This window comes from Girardinichthys multiradiatus, chromosome 10, assembly GCF_021462225.1.
Source record: "Girardinichthys multiradiatus isolate DD_20200921_A chromosome 10, DD_fGirMul_XY1, whole genome shotgun sequence".
Classification (NCBI taxonomy): domain Eukaryota; kingdom Metazoa; phylum Chordata; class Actinopteri; order Cyprinodontiformes; family Goodeidae; genus Girardinichthys; species Girardinichthys multiradiatus.
The window spans coordinates 35,439,043-35,460,453 of NC_061803.1; the positions used below are offsets into that span (position 1 = coordinate 35,439,043).

Sequence of the window (21,411 nt, forward strand, 5' to 3'; positions counted from 1 at the left end):
TTTTGCATACAGGTCATACATTTGTAATAAGGCGGAGGTTTTAGGCCATATTGCTAACCTGCTGTGTCCAATCCAGAACCACTTCATATATGTTTAGGGCCATGGTTCTGCTAAAGTACCCAAATGTCCAGGTTTAAACCATCCAGCCCATATGTTTTGGTGAAGATGAAGAACTTGAAGGTAGTCCTTCATCATACCACCCACTTTGTGCAATCCTGATGTATACAAGTGGCAAATATATAACCCCACAGCATGATGCTACCACCACCACGCTTGGCAGTTGGTACAGTGCCTCACTTTGACTCCTCCAAACATTTTTCATGTTTCATTGTGGACAAAAAGCTCAATCTTTGTTTTAGGTTATGAACCTTAATTTTGCTCTCTAGTAGCAATCTGACTTGTTGATGTGGGTAACCATGAATTTTAGTTGAGAATTCAAGGTGTTGGGTTTGGAGCAGGGGCTTTATTCTTAGTTGGCATCCCCGCTCATAAGAAGAGGCCAAAACCCCAGCTAGAATAAGGCTAAGACCTGATAGCAATGAAGAGCAACTTGTTGATCGATATTTGTCTAAATATTAGTTGACCTGGGCCTTTTTAAATTCAACCTTAAACCGTTTTAATTCAGAAAGGCTTTTAATATCCAGTAGTTTGGTGGCACATTATGGTTTTATTGTTATTCCTGTTATTGGTTGTTTGATGTTCCCCTTTTATGTTTGTAGTATAAAGCAGTTTGGTTGCCTATCCGTTGTTCTAAAAGGCTATACAAATAAATACAATGGATGAAATGAGATGAATGAATTAGTTGGGTGTGTACTGCACGGTGGCGTAGTTGGTAGCATTGCTGTCTTGCGGCATAGAGGTTTTAGGTTTGGATCCTGGGGTCTTTCTGTATGGAGTTTGTATGTTCTCCTTGTGGATGTGTGTGTGTGTGCATGGTTGTGTGTTTTCCTGTGATGGACCAGCGACCTGTACAGGTTGTACACTGCCTCTCGCCCAATAACCACTGGAGATAAGCCCTATCCCCCCACCCCACCCTGCAAGGATAAGTCTGTATGCACTATGGATGGACGGCTGAAGTGTACTTTTATGTAAGAGCCTGTGTGTAAAAGTTTGGTTGGATTAGAGAAAATCCACAACAAATTTACTATTATAGCAGGCTTCAAATGCATCAGTAAGAAAGCTAAAATAATAAAACAATTCCTGATTCTGCTTTTTATTTAACTTTTATTTAAACAGGTAAATCTCACTCAGACACTTTCTAAAGTTACTCCCCTGATCTGGTTATATTCTTCTTCTGTTCAGTTAACCTGGAAACTTCTTAAGTTTTAGTTCTTTCATAGACCTTTACACATTCATGATGTAGATCAGTCAGCATTCAAAGCCGAACAGTCCTTCAACAATCAGGACCCAAAACGTCTGTGTGCAGCTTCGTTGGGTCTCCACCAGTCGAGGTTTTCTTCAGAAAGGCAGAAAGATCTCACTGTCTATGTCTTCCAGTTTCAGGAGACCAACGACAGAACAGTTCAACCATTTAAATATATTTTATTCTTTCCCTTCACAATGTTCAACTACAAAAGAGAGTTTGATCATAAACACCAACACCAAGCAAGGAATAATCGTGAAGAGGAAGGAAGAGGATGCATGGTTTTCTATGTTTTTTTTAACAAAATTATGAAAACTGTGATGATCATTCATATTAAGCTCCTTTCACTCTGATACCCCTAAATAAAACCAGTGGAACCAACTGCATTCAGAAGTTAACTAACTGTAAATGGAGTCTGTCTAGTTTAATCTCAATATGAATGCAGCTGATCTGTGAAGGCCTCAGAGGCTCTTTAGAGAGCATTAGAGATCAAGAAGCATCACGAAGACCAAGGAGCACAGCACAGGTCAGGGGGAGCATTGTGGAGAAGTTTGGATCAGGGTTAGGGTTAAAGAACAATATGCCAAACCTTAAACATCTCAGAGCTCTGTTCAATCTTTCATCTGAAAATTGAAAGTATGGGGCAACTGCAAATCCACCAAAACATGGCCATCCACCTGAACTCAGGCTGGAAAAGGAGAGAATTAAGCAGAGAAGAAGCCAACAGCTCCATGGTAACTTTGGAGGAGCTGCAGAGATCCACAGCTAAGGGGGGATATTCTGCGAACAGGAAAACTATGAATCATACACTCCACAAATCTGGTCTTTCTAGAAGATAGCCATTGTTGAAAGGCCATAAAAAATTGTAATTTACCACACAGCAAACATGTGGAAGAAGGTGGTCTGGGCCGAACTTTCACTATGTGTGGCAGAAACACTGCTGCAGAGATACTTTTCTTCAACAGGGACAAGAATACTGGTTAGAATTGATCAAAGATGGATGGAGATAAACCAGGACAATCCTGGAAGAAAACGTGTTAAAGGCTGAAAAGATGTGAGGCTGTAGTAGTAGAGGTTTACCTTCTAGCAGGACAACCATCCTAGACATACAGCCAGAGCTACGACTGAATGAACATATTAATGTGTTAGAATGGATACCAGGCCTAAATCAATTAAAGAATATTTGACAAGGCTGGGAAATTGCTGTTGCAGGTTCTGACTGAGCCTGAGCTTTTATTGCCAAGAAGAAACTTTCAGTCTTCAGGTGTAAAAGCAGGTAGAAACAGAAGACAGGGTGAATACTAAGGTACCCCACACTTTTCAGATTTTTTTATTTGGAAAAAAAAGAAACCCGTTTATTATTTTCCTTCCACTTCCATAAAACGTGAAAAGGTTCATTGGGGTGTGAATACTTTTGCATGCTCTGAATCATCTGTTGTCTGAGATACTGAAGTATAATATACAGCATATATACAGGCTGAAGTTAATTAGATACCATGGATGCAGCTTCTTAATCACGCTGCAGGACGTCAGGCAAGGTTGAGAGCAGCTGAGTAGGTGTTATACTATGAGGACAGGACTGTCTCTGAGTTGTTGGTAAACACGGAGAAGGATCTGGTGAGTCTGCCCAGGGGACATGGCCACGCTCAAGGCCTCTGAGATTTGACCCTGCTGACTCTGATCATACAAGAGAAGGAAAGAAGCAACATGATTGGTCGGTTTCAACTGAGTTATAAACAGTGCAGCTGTGTCGCTTCAAAGAACACCTAATCACTGAGAAAGACTGAATAATTAATGTAATCATGCCCATCAATTAATAAATATCATTTGGATGCAGGTATTGGGTGTTATGAAGACTGATATAATTCTTTGGTATTCTCCAAAGGATTTCTAATGCAGGTGAAGAGAATAAAGCCGAATGTTGTGAACATAAGTCAGTACGTAGGTCTTACCTCGGCTTGCTGTAGTGTTCGTCTCAAAGCTGAAATCTGCACTTCGCTGAAGGAACAGGCTTTCTGAGGGGCCTTTTGCAGCAGCATCTATGTATGAGAACCGAGCTTTATGTTTAAAGGGCAGAAACAAAGTCTTCTTGCAACAAATAAGGTAAAAATATGAAGATGCAGGACAGCAGATAAGCCAGGTTAAGGAAAAGGTTTCTAGAACTCTGACATAAGATCAAATAACCCAATAAAACCAAGTTTCAACAGAGGAAAAAGGAGCTGGAGAAATATATTGGGCTATTTTAGCTCATAATTCTAATTTATCCTAGACAGCACATCTTCCTTTATGAAGAAATACATAAACAACGGGCAAACTGCTACAGTGCATTACAAAAGTATTCACAACCCTGAACAACTTCCAACAAAATTAGCCTCTTTTATTAGGATTTTATGTCTTTCAGCAAATACAAATCTGACACCCTCAAAGTGCAACCCATTTACTTTTGATGTCACCTGATTAGCCTCTCTGTGTGTAAATGAACCTCAGTCTAAATCCAGCTGTTCTCTTATTAGAAAACATTAGTGGATAAAGCCAACTAGGGATGGGTGGGAGCTGGTTTACAAAAAACATTAGCCTACATACAAAACACCTTACCCACCATTCCTACTGTAACACATGGTGGTGGCACCATTCGGCATTTCTTTGGCAAAGACAAGGACGCTATCCCTAACCCAATCAGAAGATAAGAAGGGCTTATTACAGGACAATCCTGGGAGAAAACCTGTCAGAGGCTGCAAAAAAAAGTCAGACGAGAGGGGGGTGAGGTTCACCCTCCATCAGGAAACATGCAGCCAGAGCTACAATGGAATATTTATGGATTAGAATGGTCCAGAGCTATTCTCTAGATATACAAAGCTGGTAGAGATATCATCTAAAAGACCTGTAGCTTTAATTGGAACAAAGTGAATAAAGAATAAAGTGTTAACTCAGTGGGCTGAATACATATGAATTCAACAGTTTTCAGATTTTTAACCTGTAAAAAATAATGAAACTCATTTTCCTTCCACTTCACAATTAGGCACTACTTGGTGTTGATCTATCATACAAAATCTCTGTCAACTATATCTGAAGTTTGTGGTTCCAATGTGACAAAATGAAAATGTTCATAGCAATTGAATACTTTTACCAGGCAATTGATGCCCAGCATGTTTCTGTCTAGAATAGAAGGAGCATAAAAAGCTCAGGAAATCTCCAGTAAATTATAATTTACAGTCATGATCCAAATTATTATTTCAGACTGACTGGTTTTGTTTTTTTTAAAACTTCACTTATTCAGGATTCTTAGATCTTTCTCAGATGTTTCGATGGTATGCCGAAGTTTAATAATATAATTTAATATGTTTCAATGGCTTTCCTTGAGAGATACAATTTTTACTGTGTTGATCTTTTCTTTTTCAACACTTCTGGAACAGAACATACAGGATATGTATTCCTGGGCCAAATCCGGACCAATGGGGACCAGTTCTTGCGTTTTTGGTTCATGGAGTCCATCTTTATTTTTGGCTTCTGTTTATACTTCCACCTTTTACAAACTAACACGATTTTCAGGGAGATATAAATTGGGATGTGGCAAGCAATGTTTGTCACCAAGTTGCTCCTAGATTGTTAGACAAAGTTGTCATTTTGATCTTGTTTTTGGGTAAAATTATGAGTGAGCCCATTCCCTTGGACAAGAGGAAGCCCCGCACATGAATGGTCTAAGGATGCTTAACTGTCGGCACAGGATTTTTCTTCTCCTGACAATCCATTTCCTAGATGTCCCAAAGAACTGAAGCAGTAAAGTTTTTCCCAAATTAACTTTGGTTGCTTTATAAATAAGCTAGAACTCTGCCATCTGGTTTCTACCATCCAGGACGGCTCTCTTGTATGGTTAAAAGCAGCATTTTGGACCCACAGCAAAACTGGACTTTTTGTTTATGCTGGCTCAACTTCCTCAGCAAGTTCTAGAAAACTCTGAATGGCAGTTCGTGTGTAGAATCACACAGACCTGAAAACATGATCCTCCTGCAGTCTTCTTCAAGGAAGAATGTGAGGATAACCTGTGAGCTTCTCTGAGGTTGTTGAGGTGAGTTAGGATGTTTCTACCTGAATGCGACGCAGCATGGCGTGGTGCAGGCCGCACACGGCTGCTACTGACGAGCTCTCAACCTGAACCTCCACGCTGACCAAGGACTCCTTCCCAGGACTCTCCTCCTCTAAATTTACCTGCAGACCAGAAGATGGATGCTGAAGGCTAAGCATGTCGACGTAACAATGTCTCTACAGTAAACGGTTTACCTCTTTTGCAGTCAGTTTAACTGTGGCTTTATTTGGTGCGTGGCCACAGACCACTGAACTGCTTATGCCAGTCTGGTCTCCACTATGCCCCATCTTCACTCCTCCACAACCTGCCGACAACAGCCATTCAAGCAGAGACACACAAGAGCTCTGAGAGGCCAACTTAGACCCATTTGAGTCTGAATCATGTCTCTGCAACCTCAGTGCATCCCTCAGTAACTCTGATGACACACGAACACAAGCATAATACTGGTGCGGCCTGGAAGCCCCATCTCCTCCTCTGACCCGGTTCTGGTGTGAGCTAATAAAAGCCTGGATGATGTCTGCTGGATTGCTGCCGGAGTGCGATGTAACGGTTTTCTGTGCAGATGTGGGGCTGATTACTCGCAGGGCGTGCAGCCAGTCCACCGTCAGGGTATTTAAGGGCAAACTGAAGCAGCCGTTGTGTAAGTCAGGAAAGGTCGTTGACCCGTCCCCTCCCAGGAAACTCCAGACGGAGAAAATGAGCGAGCAGGTCACGGTTACGGGGAAGGAGGCATCGCCTGCAGCTGCGACAGGCAGAGACACCTCCAAGGACTCCCCTGGACAGAGACGGCGGAATGGAAATGAGAAATTTGCAGAGCAGGTTTCCTCTCTTGCTTTTGGAGAACAGGACAGAGGAAGGACCATGATGCTCAGCGTCCAACCTCGCTCCAGGACATAGGGACTTAGATTCTCCAGGATACATGTGAGACCCAGGGAGTCTTTTTGAAGCAGTCTGCTCCACCTTACCAAAGCATTACACCTGATGAGCCTGTCTTCAGTCTTTGCACTGTCGGTCAGCAGGAAACTTATGTTAACCACTTGATTCAGCTGCTTCAGAATCTGATTTTTAGATTTGATGACAGTTTTCAGCACTGATGCTCTAAAGAAAAACAGGATAAAAGCACATAAGGTCTGGGAACGGTAGGACACACACAAAAGAAACTGAAGATGAAGACAGAATTTTAATATTATTAGCGTTATGTTCAGCTGACAAAGTTTTCTCGATTCAGTTTTGTTTTCACCCAGTGATCCATGTTCGGCTGAACAAATCTCTGGTTTGGCTGATAAATCTAAAACTTTGGTTTTAGTACCTTTCACAAACATCCCCAATGGCCGAAAGGAGGTCCCCAACACTGCGGCCAACCTGTGAGGAGGGAAGCTTGGACATTCCTTCCTCTTGTTTCCTGACAGGGAGACTGATCTTCTGCAGCCGCCCTCTGACCGACAGGCTGAGCAGCTGAACTTCACCTGAGGATGGAAAACACTTTCAGAATCCACCATCAGCCTAGTAAAGTATGCAAACCCCTTAAACTATTCTTTCCATTTTGTCATGTTATAACATGTTATGTGACAGACCAACACAAAGTTGAGAAGTGGAGGGAAAATGATGCATGGCTTTTGAATTTTGCAATAAATGAGAACCTAAAAGCTTTGCACATCTAGAGAGAGAACGTTTTCCAGATTATTCTATGTAAAAATAACTGGAGCTCAGTCTGATTGAATGGGGAACAGTTGTTGTTAAGTCTTTCCTCAGACTCTTAACTGAACTCAGGTCTGGACTTTTACTAGGCCATTCTTTGAAATAAATATGGTTTGATGAAACCATTCCATTGTAGTTCTGGGTGTGTGTTTAGGGTTGTTGTTCTCCTAGAAGGTAAACCTCCACCCAGGTCTTCAACAGCATCTAACAGGTTTTCTTCTAGGCTTCTCCCATCCATCCATCTTCCCATCATCCCTGTCCCTGCTAAGGAAAAGCCGCCCAACAGCATGTTGCTGCCACCACGTTTGGTATACACAGCATGTAGTTTTGCATGTAGGGTAAAATGAGCAGCTTTGGTCTTATCTGACCAGAGCTCCTTACTCCACATCCCGTTTCCCCTACATTGCTTGAGGCACAATGTAAATGCAGCTTCTTATGGCTTTCTTTCAACAATGGCTTTCGTCCATAAAGGCCAGATTGATGGAGTGCAACTGTGAAAAGATTCACCCACCTGTGGATCTCTGCAGCTCCTCCAAAGTTACTATGGGCCTCTTGGCTGCTTCTTTGATTCTTGCTTCTCTCAGTTTAGGTTGATGGCCATGTCTTGGTAGTTTTTTTCATACTCTCTCCATTTTTACGACACATTAAACAGAGCTCCATAAGATGTTTAAAGTTTAGGATATTTTTATGACCTATAGCTGCTTTAAACCTCTCCACAATTTTCTCCCTGACATGTCTGCTGAGTTCCTCGGTCTTTATGATGCTGTTTACACAGGTGGACTCTGTTTACTAGCTGACCTTTCAAGCAGTTGGTTGCACTGGCTGTTATTTAGGTGAATCAGAGTAAAGGGGTCTGAACACAAACGCAGCCAAGCATTTTCCCTTTCATGGTTATGCACTACTTTATGTTGGCCTCATGTAAAATACATTGAATGAGGTCTCCTCTATTCACCTGCAGCGCTGCATGTAGGCTGATCCAAAGCAATGACTCCGCTCACATTCAGACTGACGGGTCTGTAAAGAGCAGCATCACTCCACCTGGATGCCCCCTCATCTTGTCCTTTCCCAGCAGAACCCTCTGACAGACCCAACATGAGGAGGTCTGATCCGGTGCTGTAGTAAAGGTAGCATTTGCTCACACAGGCACACTCCACAGGTCCAGGGACACACCTTTCAGTAAAACCGGCGATGCTGCCTCCTCTCTCTGACCCGGCCCTGTCAGCCTTAATCAGCACCACTCTGCCTTGTTTTCCCAGAGCAATCAAACACCCTGCACCACCTGCATCAGTTTCCATGACAGCAGATGCTCCAATAAACACGACTGGCTGCTCGAGGCTATGGAGAATCCGAAGCCGGGATCCTGGGAGGCGCATCGGGAGGAAGCACAGGCGTCCATCTGGCAGGCCACAAAGGATAACCGGTGACTTGGAGAGCGCAGCTTCCACCCCGAACAAAAGCTTAAAAAGAACAGCCTGGAGGAGAAAGTGGGAACCAGACGAACATGCATCTGATGCTGCAGCACAGGAAGAGGATTGTGTCATATCACTAAAGTAGACACAAATCAGTACAGATTTTGACTCCGCGTCGCCTTGTACAGAAGGTGAGACTAGTGGCAGAAAGAAGGAACTAAGCACGTCACAGTGGTTAGACTGGGACTGTTCTGGTGTTTTATACAAAGTCAACAACCAGGACGAGTCTGTCTGACAAAGGGTCAGCAGCACAGAGCCAACGAGGAGGAGAGACGACACTCCATCGGCGACAACAAGAAACTCAGAGGAGATCTTCAGCTCAGCGGGACCAGAACCCGCATCAGTGGAGGCGCTTTGAGGACAAAACCGAGAAGAAAAAAGGTGAAATCCCAGGCATGTTACAAACAGCACTTAAATCTAGAAAAGGTTCTGTTTCTGAGTGACAGGAAGTGATTTATACCTGTGTAACAGCAGCTGGAGGTTGACACAATAAATTCCACTACTGCATGCCACAAAGAGGAGCTGCGTGCCATTGCTGACAACCAGATCCCTCACAGGAGACGGCAACTGAAGCACTGCCTGCAACACAGCAACCAAACAGTAAGTACCAGAGCTGTGGACGCCAGTCATGCAACCTGGACTTGAATGACTCAAGTCAGAGAAAGACTTAAACAATGACTGCTCTCAGTCCTGAGGCATTAAAACACTTACCTCTCATACAAGAAGTAGTTCTCAGAAAATTCTGCTTCTTAACATTAAAACAGTTTAAAAATGTTTTTTTGGAAGATTTTAACAAATAAAACTATTTTCCTTGAAACGTTGCCAGATTGTTTCCTTGTATTTTTTGCATGCATTATAATAACACATTAACCTCTATTATAATACACTACAGTCAGGTCCAACCAAATATTTGGTTGTGTAAATCACCACAATGAATTTGAAATGAAACAAATCCAACTTTTACCTTTAATTCAGTGGGCTAAACTGAAAGACTGCATAAAAATGTGATGAACTAAAGCATTTTAACACAATCTCTTCATTTCAGGGACTCAAACGTAATTGGGCAAATTAAATAAAAAAAAATAAATTGTTCGTTTCTAATAGATGTATGAAAACCTCTTGCTGACGACAACCTGAAGTCTTGAGCTCACAGACATCTCCAGATGCTGGGTTTCCACGTTTCCACAGATGATGTGGTATGCTTTGGATGATGAGATGTTCCTCACCTTCCCCATACTGTTTTGTTGCATCATTCTTTTAGAGGTTGATGTTGGTTTTATCTGTCCAAAGAATGTTCTCCCAGAACTCTGATGCCTTTTTTAAATGTTTTTTTTTAGCAGAGTCTAAACTAGCCTTTCTATTATTGAGGCTTATAAGGCGCTTGCATTTTCTGTGGAGGTCCAGGTCTTTTTGCATTGCTGAGTTCACCAGGGCGTTCCTTCTCAGGATGTACAATTCTGCCACTCCTAATACTGTAGCATTTTGTCGTATGAATATTTCTGTTTTTGCTGGTTAAGGACAACTTGTTTCACCTGCATGGAGAGCTCCTTTGACCGCATGTTGTCTGTTTATAGCAACACCTTCCAAATGCAAACACAACACCTCAAATCAACTCCAGGCCATTTTCTGCTTAATTGATGATAGCATAATGAAGGAATTGCCCATACCTGCTCATGAAGTAATGTTTTGGTCCCTTTAAAAATACTGTGGCGCATGTTAAGGAGCTAAAACTCCTGATATTGGTCTTTAATGTGGATACCCTAAAGTGAAAGCTGAGAGTCTGCACAAGCATCAAAGATAACAGCAGCCTTAAGCATTTCTTTAATTACGCTAATCCTGAGCCAAAGACAAGATCTGAAGCATACCACCTGGGCTGAGGAAAACAGAACTGGATTGCTGCTTAGTGATCCAGTGGTTCTCTTTTTGGATGAAATCATGTTTTGCATTTCATTTGGAAATCAAGGCTCCAGAGTGTGGAGGAAGAAGCTACTGGAGGGCCAGTGTGAAGTTTCCATAGTCAGTAATAATCTGGGGTCCCATGCCATCTGCTGGTGTCGGTTCATTGTTTTATCAAGTCCACGGTCAATGCAACCATCTACCAGGAACATTTAAAGAACTTTATGCTCTCTCCGCTGACAAGATGCTAATTTCTGGGCAACCTGGGCTTCCAGAAGACCTCAGCAGGGCCACAGGCTCATCATCGTGCAAAGGTGCCCCAACCAAGTATTGCGTGCATTGACGGCAGGTTGCAGGGTCATTCCTTTCAGCAGGCTTACATTTCTGTGTTAAAAAAAAATCTTTTTTATTGTCCTAGTGTAATGTTCTAATTTTCTAAGAAAGCGAATTTACATCACATTTATCTGAAATGAAAGCTTGAATTCTAGCAGTCTGTGTAAAATGAATCTGTACATATGAGTATGACTTTATGAACTGAATCACTGAACTACAAGAACCTTTCAATGATAACCCATCTTACTGAGATGCATTTGTGGATTAATCGCTTAAAAACTATACTTGATTACCTTGAGATTTCTTTTCAGCGCAGTGAAGACAAAGATCTCCTCACTGCCAGTCGAGATGAAAACATCCGTCCCCAAACCACACCTGACCAGCGGTGTCCCAGATTTTAGTAAACAGCCGAACTCAGCCCAGGACTCAGCAGCACATCGTCCTTCCATCATGACTACCCAGCTATATCAGGGCGAAGGGTGCATGCACGACGTTCCCAGAACAACTACTCTGTCAGCTGGGTCAGGGATGTGGAGGTGAAAGTTAACGTGGTGGCCACCAGCTCATGACAAGGGGACAACGTCAGAAGTCCCGCGCCTCATTATCTCAACCAATGGCAGTCATGAACTACATTACCCACGACCCATCCAAGGAAATGGACTGTAAAATAAATCACATGGATTTCTGCACTCTGTCCTCTTGGTTTGCTTAAGTTAGTGGCGCTAGACCGACTGAAAGTATTTGTGGTGTATTTTCATTAATCAGGAAAACTTTAAATAAAGTCCAAACAGACCATATGCACGTTCAGTACAATTTCCGCACTTATACTTCTGTATAGCACTAGGTGGCGTTCGTGTAAACGTTTCTGTTTATCCACTACCAAAGAAGAAGACAGACAAAGCCCAATCAAAACAGCCGAAGTGATCATCCGCCGAAATTTAAAAACATCCTCTAGCTTAGAAGCTACTAAGATGGCACAAGTAGAGCTAAAAGAAGGTGGGTTCTGCTCGTTAAACACAGTGGACTTTAACGAAGAGAATATCAAGATGTATTTCTTCGAGAACAGACTTAAAACCTTTGGAGGGTGGCCTTTCCAGGAAGACTGCGTATGCACCCCTGAAAACGTGAGTAAACGTTTGAAACGGTGGAGTTCCGCTCACTAATATAACGTTGCATTGTTAACATGGTGACACAAACACAGCGGGATAACACTGCAACATGAAACTGTTGCTCTGTGGGCCGCTGTAGCTAGATGTTCTGTCCGCTGGTTTTCAAAGCTTTTATTAGAACCACCTCACTAACTCTTTTTCCAACTACCTGTAAAGATATTACAAACAGGGATTGGACTGTTCACGTATGTTGTTTTTTTGTCACAATTTTTTTTTTAAATGTCTTAATTTTATTTTACGTATGAAATACAATTTCCAAGTTTGAAAAATAAACGGGAAGGTTCTACTGAAGTCCAAGAGGGAGGAACGAAGTTTTCCACGACATCAAAATCCAATATGGCTGCTTTGCTTTTAAAACATTCATTTCTGGCACTTTGGGTGTCATTATATCCTTCCATACATTAATACACATATTCAGCATCCGTTTGTAATAAGCATAGTTTTCCGCATTTTTCTAATGTCAAATAAATGTAACAGACATGGTATATTGTAACTTATTGTTATTATACTTGCAGTCAGATTAATTTTTATACTTCAGGTTAGGGCTGCAAAAGATTTAATAAATATTTTATATCAATACTATAGCTGAGGGTTACTATGGCAAAATTAATGTATTATTAACCCACATTTTCCTGACACATTTTATTCCTTATTGTTTCTGCTATTTTAGAACAGCTGAATACTGTGTTGTTCTGTAAGCCTATTGGTTAAACATTATGGGGAATGGTTATCCCCTTCCCCCGGGTTTTAGTATCATGGGTTTTATCCTTTTAGTTTGAATGCAGAGACAGGACAGAACCTTGGGGTTGTTTTGACCAAGGTCTTTCATTAGGAGTCAAACTGCTCGTTTGTTTGTTTTATCATTTATGAAATATTGCAAAGTTGATTTCCAGTGTGTTTAGGGTTCAAATTCCATATTAAACAGGTTTCTAGTATTTCCTTCTTTCACCTCCTGAATATAGACAAAATTAGAAATATTCTGTCCAGGAGTGAGGCTGAAAGACTAGTTCATGCATTTGTTACTTAAAGGCTGGACTGTGTTATTTCTTTACTATCAGGATGTCCACAAAATGCAGTTTTCTGCATATTCTCTTCTGAAGTTTTGATTAGTATCTGTTTGAAGCAAAGAAACCACTCTTTTTTTTTTATCTGTTTGGACTAATTGAAAAATGAAGATTTATTTTTTTTACGCAGTATGTTGATGATTATCTTTGAGTCTCCACATTAAAACCTAAATGCTTGCCCAAGTTATTGACCCAGTTGTGTTTTGAGTTACTGATGGAACCCATTGATAAATGCTCAGTCATTCAAAAGCTGAATAAAATGCAATTTCAGTGTTTTTTTTTTTTTTTTCCCTGTGGTTCAAAACTGGATCTGCATTTATTACCTGGGTGGAAGTAAGATGCCAAAGTGATGAAAATCCTATTTTTAGGAAATTCTACAAACAAAATAAAGGTCATGATGGATTGCCAACATGTGTATATGGTAGGGTGTGGTGATTGGCTGAAATATGTTGGTCCGCTAATAAAGTTGCTCCCAGTACTAAATGTAGCCAGTTATTTTTTAATGTGCAGGTCTAAAATGTTGAAATGTAAGTCTGGAAGAGTGTGGACCTGTAGGAATCCCAGAAGTCAAACATTTTTTCAGTGTTGCCTGTCTGTTCATCTGCTCCTCTAGATGGCCAGAGCCGGCTTCGTCCACACCCCCTCAGAGAACAGCCCAGACGTTGCAACGTGTTTCTTCTGCCTCAAGGAGCTGGAAGGCTGGGAGCCAGAGGATGACCCAGAGTAAGAGCCACGCTTAACTGGATATTGGGTTCTGAAAGGCACATATATAAATAATAAGAAATAAGACAAAGCACATATAGTGAAATTAGTGTTGTATTTGAATTTTATGTGACAGTCCAAATTGAAATAGATAATTATGAAGTTGCTTAATACATATGCACCCTGTACTTTTCAGATTTGTACTTTTAAACAAAAACAGAAAAACATAATTCTCCTTCCACTTCATAATTGGACACTTCTTTGTGTCAGACTGTCACAAAACTTTCAGTAAAGTATACTGAGGCTTGTGGCTATTGCTTAACAGATGGGGGAAAAAGTTCAGGAGGCGTGAATACTTTTGCAACTCATTGTGTGTCTGATTACGAGGTACAGGTAACTAGCTGATAATGTACCCTTGCTAGCAAGCTTTTTTGTGTCTATTATGGATTTGTGCAAACGTTTGTTTTTTCCAATTGGCTCGCTTCTGTTGCCGACCCATACGAGGCCAGGTGCATTCTGTGGAAAAATCATTTAAGTTTTGCACTATGGGAGTTAAGGTTGTAGAGAGCCATCCGAAGTGTGAAAAGCACAAAGCCGCTGCCAAGAGCCACATATGGCCCTTTTCTTCTGGCTCGTTTTAGGCCGTGCATCTACGCTCCACTAGGTTTCGCTCTCCTCGGTACAGAACCAGTTGTGTTTCCACTGAACCACTGATGGTGAGCTTTGCACCTATTAACATTACTGTGTATTACAGTAAACTGTGTGAAATGATAAAAAAAATGACTAAACACAAAGTAAAAACATAAAACTAAATAGTAGCAACGTTTGTATTATTGTATATGGAAGAATGTCTTAGATATGTTTTTTCATGTATAAAATGATCCACTAGGATAATTATCTGAACCACAGCTCAGCCAGAACTTGAATAAAATAAGGCTCAGGGGTTCTGATGTGAGGGGTGTGGCAGGAGAAGGAGAGAGGAGAGATGTTGCCATCTGGACTGATGATGCTCCAGAGTTTGCCTGAAGAAGGTACAATTTTGGGCTTTATGAGGAAGTTTTTGTTTCTCATAAAGCCCAACCCTAATATCCAGGATGGATATTAGCTATTTGGGTTCGATTCAGCGGGTTCCTCCTGTTTGATCCGATGCAGGCAGTCTGATTACAAGCAGTTTCTCTCTGCCTGCTCCCTCCTCCTGCAGATGCTGGTTCGCTTAAGGGCCGTCAATACATTTCCGAACCCAAAGCACTGATTCATGGTTGTATTTTGTGCGTTTTGGGGGAAATGTTTGTGGGTCTGAACAGCTCATTTTATGTTGGATCAGTTAGGAAGTTATAAAATACAGCATCCCCTACGTGCGTGTAATTCAGAAACCTCATGTGTCCTTTTTTTTTTTTTTTTTCAGCCCTCAGACATGGTTTATGATCTGTAAATGGTAAAATAATATTTTGATTTGAACCGCTCTGGACATTGTGATCCTTAATATTGTTGTAGTAGTTTTATTAACGTTTCCCTGCAGGACCTCGGCGAAAACCTTCTCATTTCTCCTAGTCCCATGGCCAGTCAGGGAGCAGCAGTCTGTTCATGTACCATGTGGTCCCTACTCAGCCCCAATTGGACATTCTCAAGAGCAGGGACCAAAAAAGTAGTAAAATTTAACTCGCTGAAACCTGCAGATACCCTGTAAAACAATAGAGGTGCTAATTACTTTTTGCTGACTGTAAATACAGGTCCTTCTCAAAATATTAGCATATTGTGATAAAGTTCATTATTTTCCATAATGTAATGATGAAAATTTAACATTCATATATTTTAGATTCATTGCACACTAATTGAAATATTTCAGGTCTTTTATTGTCTTAATACGGATGATTTTGGCATACAGCTCATGAAAACCCAAAATTCCTATCTCACAAAATTAGCATATCATTAAAAGGGTCTCTAAACGAGCTATGAACCTAATCATCTGAATCAACGAGTTAACTCTAAACACCTGCAAAAGATTCCTGAGGCCTTTAAAACTCCCAGCCTGGTTCATCACTCAAAACCCCAATCATGGGTAAGACTGCCGACCTGACTGCTGTCCAGAAGGCCACTATTGACACCCTCAAGCAAGAGGGTAAGACACAGAAAGACATTTCTGAACGAAGAGGCTGTTCCCAGAGTGCTGTATCAAGGCACCTCAGTGGGAAGTCTGTGGGAAGGAAAAAGTGTGGCAGAAAGCGCTGCACAACGAGAAGAGGTGACCGGACCCTGAGGAAGATTGTGGAGAAGGGCCGATTCCAGACCTTGGAGGACCTGCGGAAGCAGTGGACTGAGTCTGGAGTAGAAACATCCAGAGCCACCGTGCACAGGCGTGTGCAGGAAATGGGCTACAGGTGCTGCATTCCCCAGGTCAAGCCACTTTTGAACCAGAAACAGCGGCAGAAGCGCCTGACCTGGGCTACAGAGAAGCAGTACTGGACTGTTGCTCAGTGGTCCAAAGTACTTTTTTCGGATGAAAGCAAATTCTGCATGTCATTCGGAAATCAAGGTGCCAGAGTCTGGAGGAAGACTGGGGAGAAGGAAATGCCAAAATGCCAGAAGTCCAGTGTCAAGTACCCACAGTCAGTGATGGTCTGGGGTGCCGTGTCAGCTGCTGGTGTTGGTCCACTGTGTTTTATCAAGGGCAGGGTCAATGCAGCTAGCTATCAGGAGATTTTGGAGCACTTCATGCTTCCATCTGCTGAAAAGCTTTATGGAGATGAAGATTTCATTTTTCAGCACGACCTGGCACCTGCTCACAGTGCCAAAACCACTGGTAAATGGTTTACTGACCATGGTATCACTGTGCTCAATTGGCCTGACAACTCTCCTGACCTGAACCCCATAGAGAATCTGTGGGATATTGTGAAGAGAACGTTGAGAGACTCAAGACCCAACACTCTGGATGAGCTAAAGGCCGCTATCGAAGCATCCTGGGCCTCCATAAGACCTCAGCAGTGCCACAGGCTGATTGCCTCCATGCCACGCCGCATTGAAGCAGTCATTTCTGCCAAAGGATTCCCGACCAAGTATTGAGTGCATAACTGTACATGATTATTTGAAGGTTGACGTTTTTTGTATTAAAAACCCTTTTCTTTTATTGGTCGGACGAAATATGCTAATTTTGTGAGATAGGAATTTTGGGTTTTCATGAGCTGTATGCCAAAATCATCCGTATTAAGACAATAAAAGACCTGAAATATTTCAGTTAGTGTGCAATGAATCTAAAATATATGAATGTTAAATTTTCATCATGACATTATGGAAAATAATGAACTTTATCACAATATGCTAATATTTTGAGAAGGACCTGTAGTTTCCTTTTAGGTTGTAATCAGGGGTGAAAGTAGTTTTAAATTCTTGCCGGTACTCATGAGCGGAGCTAGAGGGGGGCTGGGGAGGCACTGGGGGCATATATGCATGCATGTATATATATATATATATATATATATATATATATATATATATATATATATATACATACATAGGTCCTTCTCAAAATATTAGCATATTGTGATAAAGTTCATTATTTTCCATAATGTCATGATGAAAATTTAACATTCATATATTTTAGATTCATTGCACACTAACTGAAATATTTCAGGTCTTTTATTGTCTTAATATGGATGATTTTGGCATACAGCTCATGAAAACCCAAAATTCCTATCTCACAAAATTAGCATATTTCATCCGACCAATAAAAGAAAAGTGTTTTTAATACAAAAAACGTCAACCTTCAAATAATCATGTACAGTTATGCACTCAATACTTGGTCGGGAATCCTTTGGCAGAAATGACTGCTTCAATGCGGCGTGGCATGGAGGCAATCAGCCTGTGGCACTGCTGAGGTCTTATGGAGGCCCAGGATGCTTCGATAGCGGCCTTTAGCTCATCCAGAGTGTTGGGTCTTGAGTCTCTCAACGTTCTCTTCACAATATCCCACAGATTCTCTATGGGGTTCAGGTCAGGAGAGTTGGCAGGCCAATTGAGCACAGTGATACCATGGTCAGTAAACCATTTACCAGTGGTTTTGGCACTGTGAGCAGGTGCCAGGTCGTGCTGAAAAATGAAATCTTCATCTCCATAAAGCTTTTCAGCAGATGGAAGCATGAAGTGCTCCAAAATCTCCTGATAGCTAGCTGCATTGACCCTGCCCTTGATAAAACACAGTGGACCAACACCAGCAGCTGACACGGCACCCCAGACCATCACTGACTGTGGGTACTTGACACTGGACTTCTGGCATTTTGGCATTTCCTTCTCCCCAGTCTTCCTCCAGACTCTGGCACCTTGATTTCTGAATGACATGCAGAATTTGCTTTCATCCGAAAAAAGTACTTTGGACCACTGAGCAACAGTCCAGTGCTGCTTCTCTGTAGCCCAGGTCAGGCGCTTCTGCCGCTGTTTCTGGTTCAAAAGTGGCTTGACCTGGGGAATGCGGCACCTGTAGCCCATTTCCTGCACACACCTGTGCACGGTGGCTCTGGATGTTTCTACTCCAGACTCAGTCCACTGCTTCCGCAGGTCCCCCAAGGTCTGGAATCGGCCCTTCTCCACAATCTTCCTCAGGGTCCGGTCACCTCTTCTCGTTGTGCAGCGTTTTCTGCCACACTTTTTCCTTCCCACAGACTTCCCACTGAGGTGCCTTGATACAGCACTCTGGGAACAGCCTATTCGTTCAGAAATGTCTTTCTGTGTCTTACCCTCTTGCTTGAGGGTGTCAATAGTGGCCTTCTGGACAGCAGTCAGGTCGGCAGTCTTACCCATGATTGGGGTTTTGAGTGATGAACCAGGCTGGGAGTTTTAAAGGCCTCAGGAATCTTTTGCAGGTGTTTAGAGTTAACTCGTTGATTCAGATGATTAGGTTCATAGCTCGTTTAGAGACCCTTTTAATGATATGCTAATTTTGTGAGATAGGAATTTTGGGTTTTCATGAGCTGTATGCCAAAATCATCCGTATTAAGACAATAAAAGACCTGAAATATTTCAGTTAGTGTGCAATGAATCTAAAATATATGAATGTTAAATTTTTATCATTACATTATGGAAAATAATGAACTTTATCACAATATGCTAATATTTTGAGAAGGACATATATATATATAGCAAGGCAGCAATATATATATATATATATATATATATATATATATATATATATGTGTGTGTGTGTGTGTGTGTGTCCAAACTTAAACTAATTAAACGTATCAATATTTTACTTTACTGTAGGCTGTCTGTATAAGGCAGAAATACCATTTTCTGATGCATAACTTTTCATCTTCAGTTTCCGTCTTTTCTTTTGAACAAAGAAGTTATTGTTCTCTGCATTGTGGTGAAGTTTTGATTTCATTGAAATAAAAAATTTGAAAGTTCGGTTGTTTTTGCGGTTTTTATTTAAAGGTCTGTAGATGGTAATTGATTTATTGTTCATCCTGTCTTAATGCAAGCGGAGGTTTTGTATGTCTGTGCACCACCAGTGTAAAATTTCCCAGGCTATTAAATCGAACGCATTGATCTCCTTGGTAACCGTTCTGTTTTGGAGGTAAGCACGCATGTGCTCTCATGTAACGTATGTGAAATCTCTGGTCATAAGCGGTGTTTTCGAGCTGTATTGTGTTGTTGTAATTCAGCAAAATAACATGAAACACAACTAGTTAATCTCCCTTTGCTTTTAACTGGAGTATTTAGCAGCGAGCAGACAGACATTAAACGTAGCGGTGCTTGTTTTAAAGGCTGGACGTTCACAAAAACCTCGAGCTCCAAGGGGAGAGAAGCAAAGCAAGAGCATTGAGGCTCCATCATAGCAGAACAATTCAGAAACAATTTAGAATGAGGGGAAAAAAAGCTAAATTTATGTTGTAGACTGCCTATTGGTAGCGCATCTGATCTTCTTTGTGTGCTCGTGAATTCTTGCAGTTGCAACTGGTTCTGGATGACAGCTTCATAGTAGGCAGCCGTTCTTCCCGATACCGCGTACTGGCGCAGAATCTTTTAATGATACGCAGTACCGGACCGTCCCGGCTCACTTTCACCCCTGGTTGTAATTATTGCTGCCTTGCTATTCTAAAAAAGATGGAATTTGCTTTTAGCATTTTCTAAGTAAGGGTTAGTTGGGAAAAGGAAAACAGGTTATGGAAAAACGTTTGTATTGTTATATCAGCTTCCGTTTTCCAAAAAGATAAAAATCTCACTTCTATTAACTTTTAACATTCTTCGTGTAATCTGTCTCATCCTGCTGTCACTTCAAGGTCCTTTTGGGTTCCGGGCTGAACATTTTTCCCATCAGTATCTTGGTTTCTGAGCGTCTTCTCTACATTTTATTTATAATTCAGTGTCAAAAATGGCCTCTAATTCAGGAAATCTGGGTCTGTGAAAGTATGAAATTTGAAATGGATAATGATTTTGAGTCCTGATTTGCTTTGCCTTAATTTTAAATGTGAAAGTCCAATTCTGATACTTGTTCAATAGTTTTTCACCTTTTGATTTTCTGCCATAAGGAACACTACATTTTGCGAGGAATGTACAGTATTGAGTTCTAATTTTTGTTTTAGTTGTTAAAGATCCATAAATCTGTTAATGTGTGTCATCATTTCGGCTGTTTGTTTCATCAGGAAGGAGCACAAATCTCATTCATCATCCTGCCACTTTATCGCTCTGAAGAAAAAAGTAGAAGATCTGACCACAGAAGAATTCTTCAAACTTCAGAAGGAGAGGCACAAATTTATCATAGTATGTTCTTCTTTATGACACATCATCATTTATCAATTATGGTTTTCTGCAAATAATCTAGATTTGGACTTAATTTGCTTTCATTCATAGAACAAAGCTGGAAATGAGGCCATTGCCAAGTTTGAAGAAGCAGCCAAACTGAGACGAGTGGAAATCTTCAAGACGGCCATGGGAGAGGAGTGAACTGGGAATCGATCCAGACAGGGAGATGGGAGGGAGGTGTGCCTGAGTGGAAAGCTGTCGAGGCTGAGCGATTTCTCACTGAAATCATTGTATTCATGTCTTTGCTGTGCTGTTAATTGCACTCTGTGTTCATTCATTAAAGTTGTTCTGTCTTAAATGTTATTTGTGTCATGTTCTGGTTTATATTACTATCAGGCTTTACAACCTATAGATTCAACAGGATTATTTATGTTTAATTCACTTGTTCCCACAAAACATCGTAGTGATGGGAAATATTCACACACTTCATCATGTTACAACCACAAACATTATTGTGGGGTTGTGGACTTCATTTGATACGTCAACAGAAAGCAGTGAATGATTAAGTAGAAGGAAAATCATGCCTGTTTTTAAACATCAGATGTGATATCTTGCCACAGTTTTTAAATCAGATTCAGGACTTTAACACTTGAATTTACTTTGATCTAAGCAATTTCATTGTAGCTCCACCAGGGTGTTTAGGGTCATTGTCCTACTGAAAGCTGAACATCTGCTCCAACATCAAGTCTTTTGCCTCCTCTAACAGGTTTTCCTCCAGGATTGTCCCTTATTTAGCTCCATCCATCCTCGCATTAACCCTGACCTGTTGGAGAAAACTATCCCTACAGCATGATGCTGCCACCACCATGTTTCACTGCTGGAAGGATGTGTTTCCGGTCGA

The 21,411-nt window shown here is 41.3% G+C and overlaps 2 protein-coding genes across 3 annotated transcripts; one reads left to right on the plus strand and one right to left on the minus strand.

Moving 5' to 3' along the window:
- Positions 1 to 1,526: 1,526 nt before the first annotated feature.
- faap100 (FA core complex associated protein 100) lies at positions 1,527 to 11,595 on the minus strand. The gene is made up of 8 exons (XM_047377702.1): positions 11,137 to 11,595; positions 9,075 to 9,193; positions 8,098 to 8,966; positions 6,757 to 6,913; positions 5,642 to 6,545; positions 5,450 to 5,569; positions 3,316 to 3,402; positions 1,527 to 3,040 (listed from the first exon to the last, which is right to left on the minus strand). Exons 1-8 carry the CDS (start codon positions 11,293 to 11,295, stop codon positions 2,924 to 2,926), a joined length of 2,532 nt encoding a protein of 843 aa, XP_047233658.1. The 5' UTR covers positions 11,296 to 11,595; the 3' UTR covers positions 1,527 to 2,923.
- A 130-nt stretch (positions 11,596 to 11,725) lies between these two features.
- Positions 11,726 to 20,873, plus strand: birc5a (baculoviral IAP repeat containing 5a). Of its 2 annotated transcripts, none has more exons than XM_047377704.1 (4): positions 11,726 to 11,967; positions 13,690 to 13,799; positions 20,411 to 20,528; positions 20,619 to 20,873. In XM_047377704.1, exons 1-4 carry the CDS (start codon positions 11,815 to 11,817, stop codon positions 20,709 to 20,711), a joined length of 474 nt encoding a protein of 157 aa, XP_047233660.1. In that variant the 5' UTR covers positions 11,726 to 11,814; the 3' UTR covers positions 20,712 to 20,873. The 2 variants fall into 2 exon arrangements, with proteins under 2 accessions (XP_047233660.1, XP_047233661.1); XM_047377705.1 differs by lacking the exon at positions 11,726 to 11,967 and adding an exon at positions 12,054 to 12,197.
- The last annotated feature ends 538 nt before the right edge of the window (positions 20,874 to 21,411 follow it).

Excerpts from the sequence above, each read along its gene's own strand:
- birc5a (XM_047377704.1), top strand. The coding sequence starts at position 11,815 with ATGGCACAAGTAGAGCTAAAAGAAGGTGGGTTCTGCTCGTTAAACACA. Across the intron at positions 13,800-20,410 it reads GAGCCAGAGGATGACCCAGA|GAAGGAGCACAAATCTCATT; the intron begins GTAAGAGCCACG and ends TTGTTTCATCAG. Across the intron at positions 20,529-20,618 it reads AGAGGCACAAATTTATCATA|AACAAAGCTGGAAATGAGGC; the intron begins GTATGTTCTTCT and ends TTTCATTCATAG.
- faap100 (XM_047377702.1), bottom strand. The coding sequence starts at position 11,295 with ATGATGGAAGGACGATGTGCTGCTGAGTCCTGGGCTGAGTTCGGCTGT. Across the intron at positions 6,546-6,756 it reads ATTGGGGATGTTTGTGAAAG|AGCATCAGTGCTGAAAACTG; the intron begins GTACTAAAACCA and ends GTTTTTCTTTAG. Across the intron at positions 5,570-5,641 it reads TTAAACTGACTGCAAAAGAG|GTAAATTTAGAGGAGGAGAG; the intron begins GTAAACCGTTTA and ends TCTGGTCTGCAG.